At 40.4% G+C, this 13,927-nt stretch overlaps 1 protein-coding gene across 4 annotated transcripts in view; it reads right to left on the bottom strand.

Annotated features, from left to right (window-relative positions):
* LOC132396856 (uncharacterized protein KIAA1958) overlaps positions 1 to 13,927 on the bottom strand; it is a 176,539-nt gene that overhangs the window by 25,347 nt on the left and 137,265 nt on the right. Inside the window, exon 5 of one of the 4 annotated variants that reach the window (XM_059974846.1) lies at positions 7,332 to 7,495. The exons of the other annotated variants lie outside the window; for them this stretch is intronic. Within the exon in view, the coding sequence (XP_059830829.1) occupies positions 7,466 to 7,495 (30 nt within the window). The 3' untranslated portion in view covers positions 7,332 to 7,465. Of the gene's footprint in view, positions 1 to 7,331; positions 7,496 to 13,927 lie in introns of those variants that run through there. 4 annotated transcript variants of the gene reach the window in all.

The following is a 13,927-nucleotide window of genomic DNA, read 5'->3' as shown; positions in this document are numbered from 1 at the left end:
CAACTCCCCAGCTTTTTACTTCACCCCTCTCCTGTTTCACCCATCACCTACCACCTTGTATTTCTTCTTCCCTTTTCCTGCCACCTTCTTACTCTGACTTCTCATCTGTTTTTCCAGTCCTGATGAAGGTTCTTGGCCCGAACCGTCAACTGATCACTCTTTTTCATAGTTGCTGCCTGGCCTGCTGAGCACCCCCAGCATTTTGTGAGTGGTGCTTGCATTTCCCATATCTGCAGATTTTTTCGCGTTTTTAACAAGTAAGTTTATATTTTGTTAAGAAAAATTAAATAAACAAGAATGCTTAATCAAACATACATATATACACACAGACACACATGCAAGATTACTCAAATCTTAAATACACACTCCTCCCTGTTTAGTTATAAACCCCAGCTCAATAGACCATAAGACATAGGAGCAGAAGTAGGCCTTTCAACCCATCTAGCCTGCTCTGCCATTCAATCATGGGTTGATCCAATTCTTCCAGTCATCCCCCCTCCCCTGCCTCCACTCCATACCCTTTGATGCCCCGGCTAATCAAGAATCTATCTATCTCTGCTTTAATAGCACCCAATGACTTGGCCTCCACTGCTGCGTGTGGCAACAAATTCCACAGATTTACCACCCTCTGACTAAAGTAATTTCTCTGCATCTCAGTTCTAAATGGACAGCCTTCAATCCTGAAGTTGTGCCCTCTTGTCCTAGAATCCCCTACCATGGGAAATAACTTTGACATATCTCATCTGTTCAGGCCTTTTACCATTTGGAATGTTTCTATGAGATCCCCCCTCATTCTCCTGAACTTGAGGGAATACAGCCCAAGAGCTGCCAGATTTTCCTCATACTGTAACCCTTTCATTCCTGGAATCATTCTTGTGAATCTTCTCTGAACCCTCTCCAATGTCAGTATATCCTTTCTAAAATAAGGAGTCCAAAACTGCACACAATACTCCATGTGGTCTCACGAGTGCCTTATAGAACCTCAACATCACATCCCTGCTCTTATATTCTGGACCTCTAGAAATGAATGCCAACATTGCATTCGCCTTCTGCACCATCAACTCAACCTGGAGGTTAACGTTTAGGGTATCTTGCACAAGGACTCCCAAGTCCCTTTGCATCTTTGCATTTTAAATATTTTCCCCATCTAAATAATAGTCTTCCTGTTTATTTCTTCCACCAAAGTGCATGACCATACACCTTCCAACATTATATTTCATTTGCTACTTCTTTGCCCATTCCCTAAACTATCTAAGTCTCTCTGCAGGCTCTCTGTTTCCTCAACACTACCCGCTCCTCCACCTATCTTTGTATCATCAGCAAATTTATCCACAAATCCATTAATCCCATAGTTCAAATCATTGACGTATTTCATCAAAAGCAGCGGTCCCAACACCAACCCCTGTGGAACTCCACTGGTAACCGGCAGCCACTCAGAATAGGACCCCTTTAATCCCACTTTGTTTTCTGCTGACCAGCCAATGATCCACCCACACTAGTAACTTTCCTGTAATTCCATGGGCTCTTTGCCTTGCTAAGCAGCTTCATGTGCGGCACCTTGTCAAAGGCCTTCTGAAAATCCAAGTACACCACATCTACTGCATCTCCTTCATTTACCCTGCTTGTAATTTCCTCAATGAATTGCAGTAGATTTGTCAGGCAGGATTTCCACTTTCAGAAAACCATGCTGGCTTTGGCTTATCTTGTCATGTGCTGCCAAGTACCCCGTAATCTCATCCCTGACAATCGATTCCAACATCTTCCCAACCACTGATGTCAGCCTAACAGGTCTATAGTTTCCTTTCGGCTGCCTCCCACCATTCTTAAATAGCGGAGTAACATTTGCAATTTTCCAGTCATCCCGTAAAATGCCAGATTCTATCGATTCTTGAAAGATTATCGTTAATGCCTCCACAATCTCTTCAGCTACTTCCTTCAGAACTAGAGGGTGCATTCCATCAGGTCCAGGAGATTTATCCACCCTCAGGCCATTGAGCTTCCTAAGCACCTTCACAGTTGTGATTTTCACTGCACAAACTTCACTTCCCTGACACTCTCAAATGTCCATTATACTGCAGATGTCTTCCACTGTGAAGACTGATGCAAAATATGCATTGAGTTCCTCTGCCATCTCTGCACCTCTCATTACAATATCTCCAGCATCATTTTGTATTGGTTCTATATTTACCCTTGACTCTCTTTTACCCTTTATATACTTAAAAAAAGCTTTTAGTATCTTCTTCGATATTAGTCACCAGCTTCTTTTCATAATTAATCTTTTCCTTCCAAACGACCTTCTTAGTTTCTTTCTGCAAATTTTTATAAGCTTCCCAGTCCTCTATCTTCCCACTAGCTCTGGCTTCCCTGTATGCCCTCTCTTTGGCTCTGACTTTACTTGTCAGCCATGGAGAGGATGAATAGGGAATGCATCTCAACTACAATTACAATATACTATGTTATACAACTACTATACAGACATCCATAATTTGCCAAATTTTAAGCTGTCCCATTCCAACCCAAAGATTCAATCATGTGATTTCTTGTTGTGTTAATACCTTTCCTGACAAGGGGCATCACTTTGCTTGCCAGGTGAGACTTGTGGCTGTGCAAACTATCTGAGGTTCTGGGGGCTGCCTCTGAGGGTAAAAAGAGTTGACCCTGACCCTGAGTCTGCAAGAAGTGGTTCTCATAGCTCTGTACACTGTTCTTCTCCTTTTCCCTCTCTGGATTTACTTTGATCCCTTTCTTTTTTTCCCTTTCATGTTCCTTCTCTTTCTCATTCACATTCTTTCTCTCCATCTCTACCCACCTTTTTCTTCTTCCAGTTTATGCATCTTGATGTTGGGAAGGGCCATTTAGTTTATTGGAATGTTCTCTTATTAATCCTCTTATTTCTCCCTTTATGATCTGGTCTCTCGTCTAGGCTTCCTCATCCACAACATCATCTGACAAATCCTCTGTTTTCGTACCTCCTTTGACTCTTTCTTTTTGGCCTTCCGTGCACCCTGTTGGAATCTGGTCTTTGCATCTACTTTTACAAGCAACTTTTTGTTTCCCACTGAAGTTCATGCAATAACCTTAATGTGTGCAGAGTGGATTCTGGTTCTTTATACTCTCAGAAGTCAAATGCTTGCAACTTCCCTGAAGTTCATTGAACTTTCTTCCAGCTTAAAACTAAACCACATTTCTCAAGTAACTGCCTGATAAACATATCAGAAGCTTTCTCAGATACAGTGGCATTTCCAAAGTTTGGGCACCCCGGTCAAAATTTCTGTTTCTGTGACTAGTTAAGTGAGTAGAAGCTGAACTGATCTCCAAAAGTCATAAAGTTAAAGATGAAACATTCTTTTCAAACAGTTGCCAAACTAGCTTCTAACTAGCGTCAGTTGTGTGCACTTGTGTGGCCTTTAGACACTACACCATGGTTAGACTGAATGGTTTTTAAATATCATCAGTCGCAAGTGTTTGTGTTATTTTAGGTATTTGTGTTATGTTAGCCATTTGGCTGATTGATGCCAATTCAAAAAGCAGCAATTTGTGATCATTTTGACCTTTAAAAAAATTTCACACCTTCATCAAGATGTCACAAAACAGTTTGACATTGGCTGAAAAAATTACCTGCTGATTCTGTTCATTTAAAGTCAATCATAAGAACAAAGCAGTGTACACTCGATGAATTCCTCTGACGATAACTACAACAAACTAATAGACGGTTTTAATGCACTGTAATACTAACTTGTTTCATATTTAATTTACATATACAATTTGTTCTTCAGTTAAAATGGTAGTTTACTTTTTTTTATACCTTAAAAAAAAATTATTTCCATGAAACTTGCCAATTGGGCAGCTATTTAATTAGGCCAAAATGAACTGGATCTGATGTATCCAAATTAACCAGAATCCACTGTATAACAAAGGCACCAAGAAACAAAATAAGGAATTTAGAGATAGGTGAAAGATGTAAAATGGCTTCAAGGGGATATGGTCAAGCTGAGTGAGTGGGTGAGAATAGGCAGGTATTGTGGGAAAATGTGAAGTTATCCACTCTGGTGCTCAGAACTGTAAAGCAGTATCTGAGGCTCAAAGGGGTCTGCGTGTTCTTGCACACAAGTCACCGAAAGCCAGCATGCAGGTTCCTCAAGCGATTAGGAGGACAAGTAGTATGTTAGCATTTTCTACAAGAGGGTTTGACCACAGGAGTAAGGAAAGCTTAAGTAAAAATGCCAGGAGCCTTGATGTGATGCCCCTGGACTAGTGAGCACAGTTTAGGCCTCCTTTCCTGAGAAAGGATGTACTCACCATGGAATGGTTCTAGAGATGGAGAGAGCTGGCCATGCAATGGAAGAATGGGATTGTAACTCTATAGCAATTGTAAGAATGAGAGTAGGTCACATTGACTCATTGCAACTAACAAAATTTATAAGGGCTTGATAAACAAGATGCAGGGAGGATATTTCTGCTGACTGAACGGTCTTGGACCAAAATGCACAGTTTCAGAATAAGGCATTTAATGTTAGGATATGGAGAAATTTCTTCTTTCAGCAGAGATGAATATGTGGAGTTCCTTATCGTGTGGAGACTCAGCTACTGCGTTCATTGATAGACATTTGGGCATTCAGTGAATCCAGAGATGTGGGGATAATACTGGAAAACGTCACTCAGTACGAGATCAGCTGTGACCTTAATGAATGGTGGAGCAGGCTTGCAGGAATTGGGTTGCTTCTGTTATTTCCAGAGTGTGATGAGAACGTGGAGATCACTGCCACAACAGGGTCAGTCAAAATGCATTTAAGGGGAGGTTAGAAAGCCGTGTGAGGGCTATAAAAATAAAGGGTTATGCAGACAGGGTTAGTCAAATATATGAGTAGTGTGTTTCAGTCTGAGAAATGGCCCATTTCTCTGCAGGTTGTAACAGTTCAAAGTAAATTTATTATCAAAGTATGTATACGCCTTGAGATTCATCTCCTTGCAGGCAGCCACTAAACAAGAAACCCAAAAGAACCCATTTTAAAAAATTCAACAGATACCCAATGTACAGAGAGAACAAAACACATTGTGTAAATTGTTATGTTACTTCTGGTTAAATGTACTGTGGGTTAACAATGAAGAATCATATTCTGGAAGAACTAGAGAACTTTTATTTACAGTAATAAACAAACACGTCTTAACCCAGCCATGTGCTGGAACATTCTAGCAATCCTGTGCATGCTCAGAGCACTGTCCAATCATGTACTGGCACGTCATTGCACGTGATATCACATCTTCCTTTCCTTAAAAGAAAAACAATTAACAGCATTAATCAAAGCAAATACCTAATTCAGCAAGTCTCTATCAGTCTCTCTGTGGGTTTACGGACATGAGTAGACCTTCTAAGTGGTACACACAGATCTTGTGTTTCCTTGTTATTATTTACATGTTTTGTCTCATCTTCAGCCATTAACTGAAGATCTTTGCGATTTCTTCTTAACACTGCTCCCTCCTCTGTTTGGACCATGTATGATCTGGGTTGTACTCTTCAAGTACTGTAGCTTTCTGTGTCCATGTGTTCACTTTGTCTTGTATTCTTACTTCATCTCCCTGGTGCAGTTCAGGTAATGGATGAGGACTTTTATCAGAGTATATTTTCTGCTTTGCTTTGTGTTCACCTTTCCATCTTTTCACTTGTTCACCTCCCTCTGTTCTCAGAAGGCTCTCATCTATTGGCAGATTGGATCTCAAATGTTGTCCCATCAAGAGCTGAGCAGGCGAAAATCCATATTCCAGTGAAGTACTTCGGCAGGCTAACAAGGCTTTATAAAAATCACTTCCACTATCTTTTGCCTTGTGCAGCAGTTTCTTGACAATTCCTACCAATTCTCAACTAATCCATTAGACTGAGGAAAAAATGGACTAGATGTTGTATGAACAAAGCCCCATTCACAAGCAAAACGTTTCATGCATTCACTACTGAATTGTGGACCATTGTGAAAATTTCATCAGGTACACCAAGTCTTGAAAAACTGATTTCATGCATGTAATTACATTTTCGGCAGCCATTCTGCCCAGACAACACACTTCAGGATACAATGAGTAGTAATCTGTTATTAATAGATAGTCTTTGTTGTTAGTTATAAAAGGATCAACACCTACCTTCCGATAAGGTCTACGAGGATTCGGACGTGGATGCAGTGGCTCCTTAGGGTTGCGAGGTTGGTATTTAAGGCATACTTGACAAGAAGACACCAATTCTTCAATCTCTTGATTCATACTGGACCAAAACATCACTTCCCGTGCTCTTCTCTTACATTTTTCAATGGCCAAGGTGGCATTCATGAATTTTATCAATCATTTCTTTACGGAGACTTTTGGATATAACAATTTTGCTACCTATGTACATTATCCCATCCAGAACAGACAGTTCTGATCTGTGGTTCCAATAATCTTGTACTACTCAGATACAGTCATGCCTATTGTCTGCCCATCCATCCAACACCACTTGTATTACCGATTGAGAATTTTGTCCTTCTCTGTCTCAAGACGCAGTAGTTCCAACTTTTTGGGAGCAACAGGTACAGTTTCTATGACCATATCAATAAATATCTGAACATCAGTAACATTCCTGTAACAGTCTTTTGTCGTTAGATCCACAGCTCTGGAAAGGGTGTCAGCCATGTACATGAATTTTCCAGGTGTGTATAACACATTTAACGCATATCTTTGCAATGTGATCATCCTTCGCTGAGTTCATAAAGGACAGTCGCTTAAAGATTTGTTAAACAACGCAATCAACGGCTTATGATCAGTTTCAACATCAATAGATTGCCCTGACACAGACTGATGAAATCTCTCACAAGCAAACATAATGCTGAGCAATTCTGTTTCAATTTGGGCTTACCTTGTTTCTGGATCAGATAATGAATGAGATGCATATGCCACTGGTAGCCATTCCTGATCATGTTTTTGGAGTAATACTGCCCCTAAGCCCGCTTGAAATGCATCACATGAGATTTTGATGGGTCTCTGAGCATCATAAAATTTCAACACAGGTTCTTTCTTGAGATTTTGCCATGCCTTCTGTTCATGGTTCCAGCTCCATTCATTTCTCTTTTCTGTTATCTGCCTCAATGGAGCAAGCTGTTCTGAGAGACTGGGTATAAACTTTCCCATATAGTTAACCATTCCCATAAACCTCTGAACATCCTTTTTATATTGCGGTCTTGGCATATTCTCATTAGCAGAAATCTTCAATGGATCAGGACGCACACCCTCATTGCTGATGATATCACCCACAAAGGTAAGTTCAGTCACTTCTAGCTGACATATTTCTTTATTCAATTTCAGGTTGGCCTTGCGTGTCGCCTCAAAGACTCGTCTGAGCCTGGTGTCATGCTCTTGTTTAGTCGATCCCCAAATAATAATATCATCCATGGATGTATCCATGCCCTCAATGTGTTCATATAGCATGCGAATGGTTTTATGGTACACTTCAGGAGTTGATGCAATTCCAAACGGAAGCCTAAGAAAACAGTATCTAGTAAAAGGAGTGTTAAAGGTACACAATTTTGAATTCTGTTCATCTAATTTGAGTTGCCAGTATCTGAAGCAAGCATCTAATTTACCAATTATGGCAAACTGTGACAAAATTTCTTCATGAGTGGGCAATTTGAAATGCTCTCTTTTAATGGCCTGATTCAAGTCTCTTGGGTCTAAACAAATCCTCAGTTTTCCATTTTTCTTATCAATTTCCCTCGGGATCAATAAAGTATGTCTGTCTGTCTGTCAATGACAAGCGAATTGACCCATTCAGTTGGTTCATCAATTTTTTTTTAATGACTCCTAGCCTTTCCCTTCTGTCTAGCTGTTTTCAGTTGATGATGTAATGCAGAAGGTACTTTTCTGCATGGATGTATTACGGATTGCACTGTGTGGTCAATTTTAATCGCGTGCTCTCTTGGAAGACAACCAAGCCCTTTAAACAAGTCTTCATACCCTTTCATCAAGTCACTGTATTCTGACTCTGTGTCACTATCCAGGACTAAAATTCTTTTCACCAAATTAAGTCTTTCACAGGCAGATAAACCCAGAATTGACTGTACATTTTTTGGCATGACCACAAATAAAAGCATGTGCACAATATTTTTGTGTGATACCTTTGCCACACATGTTCCTTTAACTGGAATGTCTGCACCTGAATACCCAGTCACTTTTATATTTGTCTCATGTAACTTTGGTCTTGGCTTTAATGCATTAAACTCAGATTCTGCAAGAACATTTACTTGTGCTCCAGTATCCAGTTTAAACAGAATATTGTTTTGATTCATTTGCAACGGAATAGTCCAGTCATCCTTACTTTTTTTTTATTTTCACCAAGCAGATCTATATAAAATTCCTCACATTCATCTTCAAGCACAGCATTTACTTGTTCCATTTTATTTTCATTCTTTCTACTTTTACAACAGCATGAAAAATGATTAATCTTACCGCAACCATTGCAAATTTTTCCATATGCAGGACACTGATTTGGACGATGTTCCCATGCACAGTGATCACATGACTTTTTCTTTCAAATGCCATCTTGCTCTCTGTCGGTTTCTTCGATGTATTATTATATTTCTTGATATATTTGTACTTTTTTACAGCTTTTACATTGCAGTTTCTGACAAAAGCTCTTCAGCCTGCACCATCACGGTCCCAGAAGCTTTGCAAAGTGCCAAAGCTTTTCCAAAATAATTTTTGCTCTCTCAACAGCCTTTGTCTCAGAGCATTATCTCGAATGCCACAAACAAGTCTACCTTTAACAAGAGAGTCCATGAGCAATCCAAACTCGCATGTTCTACTATGCTTTCTTAACTCAGTAACATACTGATCAATTGTTTCAGCAGCTCTCTATGCACATGTGAAGAATTTATATCACTCATGCATTAAATTATGCTTAGGTATACAAAATACTTCAAATCTGTCCATTATCGACTTTAAATAGAAATTATCTCCATCTTCAAAGACAAAATTACTACATCTCTACTGTGTCATTCCCGATTACATGGCGCAAAAGCGCAGCTTTGGTATTTTCTGATTTTTCTTCATAATCAATCGTCGATAAGTACAGCTCAAACTGTTGCTTGAATGTCCTCCAATTCTCAGCTACATTGCCAGTCAGCTGAAGTTTTGATGGGGATTGTAAACCTTCCATTTTACCGTTTACAGTTCGAACTTTTTTCTTCTTCTCTTCTTTTTCTTCAATTATCTTCGATTCTCAATTCTCCTGTATTATTCTTCCAGAACCACTTCTGACACCATGTTATGTTATTTCTGTTTAAATGTACTGTGGGTTAACAATGAAGAATCATATTCTAGAAGAATTAGAGAACTTTTATTGATAGTAATAAACAAACACGTCTTAACCAGCCACGTGCTGGAACATTCTAGCAATCCTGTACATGCTCAGTGCTCTGTCCAAACCTGTACTGGCACATCATTGCACATGATATCACCACAGTAAAAGCAAGCAAACAGCGTTCCGAATGAAAGTGTGTCCACAGGCACAAAACATAGAGCAGCCAGAACGGGGCAGAACTTCACGGAGCCCACAGATACGAAGCCCCAGAGCAGACCTCAGCCTCGGCCTGAGTGAAGCAAACGTCATGGAGTGTGAGCAGAACTGGCCTGATCCTCATCTCTGGTCCCGATGCCGTGCTTTTTCAATCCATCCAGCCTGGAGTTTAAATCATCCAATCATTGGGTCAAGGTCCTGAGCCCTGTCGCATCGATCTGCTCCGGGCCTGGACAACGCCACCACATTTCGGCCTGTACCCGACATTTCCAAATTGGCCTGTTGTTTAGATTTCTCAAACCTTGCTCTTAGTTTAGGTGGTCCAGAGCTAGCAATTTCCTGCTAATTTCCTCCAATAAATATAAAGCTCCCTGGCTGTTACTTCCTGAGGTATTAGTCAGCTGCACTGACATTCTGCCATCATTTTGCAAGTGCTTCCAAATCTCCAAGGAATTTACTTTGCACAAAATATATTTATTTACAAGCTTAGTATGCTATGCAAAGAACCTGAAAATGTTCACTAACAAGGCATACTCTAGGACCCAGTTTGCTCTCTCTCTCTGTGCTGAGCACTCTTAACAAAAGTACAACTTATATTTGAAAAGGTATTAACATCACATGCAATCCATCAACGAATTAGAAACCAGCCATACCCATTCTCCCTATAAATAACATAATTCAGCTAGCTCCACAAACACACCACTGGTAGTAAAGTCACATCAGAAAAACCAAGGAAAATGGGGAAACTCACTGTGGCAGTTCTGCTCCTCTACTATTGGTGTGTCTTTCTTTGAGAATCTGCAACTCTGGGGACTTTTTTCAACATGACATTGACCTCAAATCTCCTCTTCTTTTGCATTATAGGTCTCACTAAAAGTGTGCAGGAGCAGCTCCAAGATGGGATAAGGGGAGGTAGGATGCTGTTTGTGTTCCACGAGTACCTGTGCATGATGCAGATGTAATCTGTTGTTTCCTGGCTCTTTGTTTTCTATTTTACTTGGTTACTTCTATCTTACGTGGTTAAGTTTTTAAGCTTAATTATTATCAAGTGAAGTGGAATATCCCAGTATTAAATGTATTTGTCCCAGTCTAATGTGCTTAATTCTTAATATTTTTAACTTCTGAAAATTATTTTTAGTTGTTGGTAATTATATTCTAAATAAGAAATATCAATTGCTTTGAACTCTCCTGGCAGTAGAGATTGTTGTTTTGCCTTTTGCCTGGATTTGACCACCAATAAAATAATCCATCAATATAGACCTATGTCTTCTCACTGCAGGAAGACAAGGTAGACCCAGTCTATAGAATTTGTCTCACTGATGCTGTTGAGTTTAGGGGGTTTTATCTCTGGTCTGAGATTGGATAAATGGAATGGGACTTAGGAAAATATTTCATCCATCTGAGATTGATTTTAATGTACTGGTCTGTAATTCCTGTAGCTAAAGGAAGTTATACTTGCCTAAAGCTCAGACTGGCTCTTGGAATGAGAGAATTGTCATATTGAGAGAGTGAGGATACTTGCCCTGAATTTGCGAAGAATGGGGGACATCATGTTGAGATGCCACAGATTTGTGGGGTAAATACAGCAAGGCTGTTTTCACAGATTGGAGGCTGTTGAAGCAGGATCTTGGCATGACATTTGGGAAAGAGATGAAGGGGAGATAAAGCTCCCCAAGTAGGCTCATTCAGAAAGTCAGGAGGGATGGGATCCAGGGAAACCTGGCTGTATGGATTCAGAATTGGCTTAACTATAGAAGCAGAAGGTGGTTGTATATAGAGCATATTCTAACTGGAGGTCAGTGACCAGTGATGTTCGACAGGGATCTGTTCTGGCAGCCCTGCTCTTTGTGTTTCTCATAAATGACTTGGACAATGATGTGAAACTGTGGATTAGTAAGTGTCCAGATGATATGAAGGTTGGTGGGGATGTGGATAATGCAGAAGGTTCTACTCACCTCATTATAGGAAGGAGATAGAAGCTTTAGAGTGTGTAGAGATCTACTAGGATGCTGCCTGGATTAAGACCATATTTTAGGAGGGAAGAGTGAGTAAGTTGGGGCTTTTCTCTTTGGAGCAAAGGAGGAGAGGTGGCTTGACAGAGAAGTACAAGATAATAAGAGGCATAGATTGAGTTGATAGCCAGATACTTTTTCTTGGGAGTGGGGAGGGGGGGGAAATGACTAATACTAGTGGCATAATTTTAAGATGATTCAAAGGAAGTATAGAGGGGAGGTCAGAAGTATTCAGAGAGTGGTAGAGGCAGATACATCAGGGTATTTAAAAAAACCTCTTAGCTAGGCGCATAGGATGATAGAAAACTGGAGAGCTATGTAAGAGGGAAGGGTTAGACAGAGTTGGTTAAGAGGCTGACACAACATTGTGGGTCGAAAGGTCTGTACTTTGCTGTACTGTTCTATGTTTTTTGGGCAGAAAATTATAATTCTTTAACCAGAAGGTTGTGAATACTCGAAGTTGTATTTGAGTTATATACTATAAGTTTATAGGGCGTGGACAAAAAAAAGGAACTGAAGTTTATTGACCGGTTGATTTCAGGGGGGGGGGGGAAGCTTTTCCCTCTCCTTCTCCTGGCTCTAACATCCTCATGGGAGTAGAGGAGGGGATTGGGGAGATTTTACAATTTTCCCTTTGAAAGTGGAAATTTACGGACGAAGAAGAGCAACATTTTAGAAAGATAATACCCACAGTGGACCAATAGATAAACTTTAGTCTACATGAAACATTGGCTTTCAACATTATCTTCATTCCTGTATTTGGTATTGTTCTCAGTTTTGTTTCTTGAACACTTCAGTGCGTTTTTCCAAAAAGGCTGATTGATGAAGGTGCTGCAAGTGAAGAAAAATACGGTAGGAACGATTGGATGGATTAATTGTCTGACTGGTGTGACAGTTTCAGATTACAATACAGTACTATGGATGCTCGTTAAATTGGCAATAAAAGATCTACATTTCCATAGCACCTTTACAGTCAAACAAGTTCTTTAGACTAGATAATGCTGCAATGTAGAAAACAGAGCAGCGCACTGTACCTAGCAAGCTCCCACAAACAGCAGTATGATAGTGATCAACTAACGAATGTTTTAATTCAATTTCTGATCCTGGGTGTGAAGCTGTTTGTTGTGTATTTTTTTTACAGGTCTTTTACATACTCAACAACAACTCCATTTGTATAACCCCTTTAGGTAATCAAATGCTCTAGAGCATTTTGCAGGAGAACAATTGAACAAAAATACTGATTTGTACAAAAAAAACTGTCAGGGTTTGACCCCTTGAGAGGGTTCACCCTCTTGAACTATGTTCTGACACTGGCCTCGACACAGGGATTCACACAAATGTAATTTCATTCTCTCTTTCAAAGCATGCATGTAGGTGTTGAGCTCATCTGGGAATGAAGCATCACAGCCATTCAGGATGTTAAGTTTTACACTGTAGCAAATGAGCTGCAAACCTTGTTTTGAGCTGGAATTGCTTTCTCACTTTTAAAATGGCCGTCTGTAGGTCAGACCTAGATGACTTACTTGTATAGTTCTGAATCACCAGTCTTGAGTGCCACAGATCCTGCCCTCAGTAGGCTACAAATCTCCCAGTTAGTCCACAACTTTTGGTTTGTCTATGTTCTTGAAGGCACACATTCATTTGTTATTCAACCATACATGGATAAAGCCAAACAAAACAGTGTCACTCTGGGGTCAAGGAGCAAAACACGGTAACAACATTCATACACAGCACAAGACATGTATAGCACATGTGAGATAGCAAGCACATGCAAGATGTCAGTAAAACAGTCACACAAAAACATAGTTCATGGCCCTGGTATACACCAGTCTGCTGTCTAATACAATACTCGTCTTCTGCTGAGTGAACACTAGAGGGCAGCACTGGCTTCAGCATGAAAGCCTCGCCACACTTCTGGCACTGCGGTGAACACACCAATTCCAGCGCCTGTCCTGCGGGCTACAAAGAGGTGACAGCCCAGATTGAGCCCCATCCTTACCATGACCAAGCTCCCTTACTGTCCACCAATAAATTAGTGAATCAGACTTGCACCATTCCACATCAACAATGTCCAACAGGGAATTGCAATCACAAAAACAGCGACTTGATGATTGCACCCTGCCTTTGTGTACCAAGTCCTCCGATGTCTCTCTGGCTCATGCAGCAGCACGATCTACACCAAACCCAGCTCCTCCACCAGCAAGCAACCAACTGATGGAGTAGACCTGCAGCACTGAGTTCTCAATGTCCAGCAGAGTCTTGCAATTGTAAAAAAATACATTCACAAAAGACAAGAACACCTCTGGTTGGCCCTGTAGAAGTTGCTGTGCCTGAGTCGCTCACATTTTGCCAGTCTTGATGAAGCTGGTGACATTCAGATTCAAAG

Source organism: Hypanus sabinus, chromosome 7 (genome assembly GCF_030144855.1).
Source record: "Hypanus sabinus isolate sHypSab1 chromosome 7, sHypSab1.hap1, whole genome shotgun sequence".
NCBI classification, from domain to species: Eukaryota; Metazoa; Chordata; class Chondrichthyes; order Myliobatiformes; family Dasyatidae; genus Hypanus; species Hypanus sabinus.
Note: the sequence above shows the minus strand (reverse complement) of the source record. Positions and strands in the feature narration are given on the sequence as shown.